Source organism: Equus quagga, unplaced genomic scaffold (assembly GCF_021613505.1).
Source record: "Equus quagga isolate Etosha38 unplaced genomic scaffold, UCLA_HA_Equagga_1.0 HiC_scaffold_118_RagTag, whole genome shotgun sequence".
NCBI lineage: Eukaryota > Metazoa > Chordata > Mammalia > Perissodactyla > Equidae > Equus > Equus quagga.
Window position 1 is genome coordinate 61,157 of NW_025792290.1, and position 3,213 is coordinate 64,369.

General features: G+C 35.5%; 1 protein-coding gene across 1 annotated transcript; it reads right to left on the reverse strand.

The window, feature by feature from the left end:
* Positions 1 to 256: 256 nt before the first annotated feature.
* LOC124231910 (putative olfactory receptor 5AK3) lies at positions 257 to 1,185 on the reverse strand. The gene is given in 2 exon segments (XM_046648918.1): positions 257 to 990; positions 993 to 1,185. Coding segments are annotated over 2 exon segments (927 nt in total).
* Positions 1,186 to 3,213: the final 2,028 nt, after the last annotated feature.

Below are 3,213 nucleotides of genomic sequence, written 5' to 3' on the forward strand. Positions count from 1 at the left end.
ACTTCTTAGCACATTAAATAATCTCAATAATGCTTTTCTTCATGGGTAGTATGGGATATGCTTTCCAAACTTTATTAAAGGGGAAATTAGTCCCATGAGATGTTAGGATACTTCCTTCATTCTACACACTTATCCGATGAACTATGTAGCATTGGTTTAAGATGTGAACGTGCTCCTAATTTCAGAAATATTAAATAGTGGTCAACATGTCTGTTGGATGCTTTCTTGCACTGAATTTTGACAATTTTGGTGCAGTCTAGAAGAATTTTCTCCCAGTCACTTTTAGAGCTTCTTTTACCTCTTTATTTCGCAAACTATAGATCAGGGGGTTCAACATGGGAATCACAATGCCATAAAATATGGAGGCCACTTTCATATTGTCCTGGGAATTATTAGAATGAGGCTGTAAGTACATATATGACAGGGTTCCATAGAAAATCGTGACTGCTGTCAGGTGGGATGCACACGTGGAGAAGGCTTTTTTCCTCCCTGCTGTAGAAGACATCTTTAGGATGGCGACCGTGATATATACGTAGGAAAAGATGACGATCAGCACTGTGAACATCAAGTTAAATCCCACAAAGACAACAAGTAGCATGACGTTAATGTCAATGTTGGAGCATGAAAGGGTGAGATTTGGAGGAACATCACAGAAAAAGTGATTGATGGTATTGGACTTGCAGAAGGACAATGAAAATGTAAAACCTGTGTGTACAGAAGCATTTATTGAGCTCATGACATATGAACTAACTACCACCTGGATGCAGATTCTTTGAGACATGACTATAGGGTAGCGAAGTGGGTTACAGATGGCTACATAACGGTCTACAGACATAGCGGCCAAGAGGTAAAATTCACTGGTTGCAAATGTTGCATAAACCAATAATTGTATGACACAGCCCCCGAAAGATATTGATTTATTTTCTACTGTGAAATTTTTCAGCATCTTGGGAGTGATAGCAGAAGTGTAACAGATATCAACAAAAGCCAATGTTGTAGGAAAAAGTACATGGGTGTTTGAAGTCTGGAATCTGTTTTGACGAGTAGGATCATTCCAACATTACCCACCATGGAGATCATATAGATCACTAGAAACACGATGAAGAGGACATACTGCAACTTGTGTTTGGCACCAAATCCAAGAAGACAGAATTCAGTCACTTCAGTGATATTTCCTTGTGTCATGGCTACCAAAGTCTAGAAAGCACCCAGAAAAGAAGGGAAATGTTGACTTCTTGAAGGAAAAATGCTCTTACATTTTGTGTCACTGTTTTTGAATTGGATTTTCATAGCAAATACTCCCAACAGGATTATTACTTTCCAAATATTGGTCCTATTTCCTTGATAAGTAACTACTAAATAATAAAAAGGGACATGTGAACCATGGATTTATTTTCAAAAGAAGGCTCAATTCTAATAGGTTTGATTCTAAGAAACATAGATTAAAAGTTTTCCACTATATTAAAAAGATATCTGTATTTGCTTAAAGCCACATGTCAGTATGATTGTGTACCATTTCAATGACCCATAGTTTGTCTAAGCCATTTCTCATTTTAATCCTGGTGAAAACTCTGGAAATTATTAGCATTAATTAGAGAAATTTTCTGAGATATGTTCACAATCCACAGATGATTGAAAGCTTCAGGATGTCTTTGTACTACTATTCTTAGCTGGCAACTGCCATGTAGGTGATGTTCTTCACAAGCCAAATAATCCTCTCATTTTATATATATATAAAATATTTATATTTATATATATATAATATTTATATATATATATATATATATAAATGTGGATTTCTGAGAGAATCTTGCATTTCCCATTGTATTATTTCTCTTTTTAAGTATATCCTAGCTGCAGGACAAATCATCTGCTAAAAAATTTATTACTATAAAATGATAGCTTATTTTAAGTCCTAAGTCGCTTTGTTTTCTACTTTAAGTCATGCTACCTCTGTATCTGGTTAGGTAGACAGCTGAGATGTCTTCATCCATCATTTTTCATATAGCCTTCGAGTCCCTAATTTTAGTGTCTTTACTGTTAAACACCATTCTACATTGCTGAGCACTGCTCATTGCAGAGTAATATATTATGGACCCTTTGTATGGAAGAAATTAACTTGTTGTTCATCAATAAATTTGTTTTCTTCTAGGCACAGCATCAGTGCACACTTTCAAACAATGTTTTTCATGTGTGGCCATGATACCATGATTGACCCATGGAACATGGTAAAAGTAATGAATGCTGCTTCTAGGCCTGAACCAGCTTCTCCTCGCCTCCCTGAAACTGGAACCATATACTCTCTACTACCTTTCTTCCCCATCTGTTGCCTGGATATTGACACTCAGGGAAACTTTGGAAGCCTTGTGTTAGGTTTGATGGATAAAATACAGGACACCCAGTTAAATTTGAATTTCTGATAAACAATAGGTATTTTTTTTTTTTACTATAAGTGTGATCTAAATATTACATGGGAAATACTTATGTTAAAAAATCACTTACTGTTTATCAAAGACTTACTTTTAATTTGGTGTCTTGTGTTTTTGTTTGCTACGTCTGACAACCCTATTGCAGCCTCTTTTGGGCTGTGTTCTCAAATGTCTGTGTGCAAATGAGCTCTCTGACAGCAAACCCTTTCCTCAACTGGATTATATTTGATGGAGAACTTCTATTGTTATAAGTCACTGAGATTTGGGCATTTATTTACTACATCAGTAGTCTTATTTTTAGCAATGTCGTTGCAGTCATACACCACAATAAGGATTTTTTTTCAAAAGCGTAAACATAGGAAGATATATGAACAGTACAATTTTTCAAACTGGAAAGTGGGTTGATGAGTGAAAAATAATTTATCAAATCCAAGAAAATCAAATCCTGACACAGTAATGAAGAAAGATGAGAATCAACTGGATTTATACTGCAGAATCCTAGAAAAGCTCAGGAATTGATAACAACAGGTATACTGCAAGAGGGCTCATGGTTATATTAAAAGAATGAATATTGGATAAGAACCTATAAGAAGCAAATTATGGTGAAACACATCACCAGTAGCTCATCTAAGACCTCAAATCTTCCTTCACTCATCAAAGTGAACAGACAAATATGGCTCGCCTGATAATTGAAAGACAAAGAGAGAAAAAGACCACTGGTAGGAAGCAGAAACTACAAATGGAAAAGGAACACTTTTGAAACTCACAAACAACTTTTCCACTA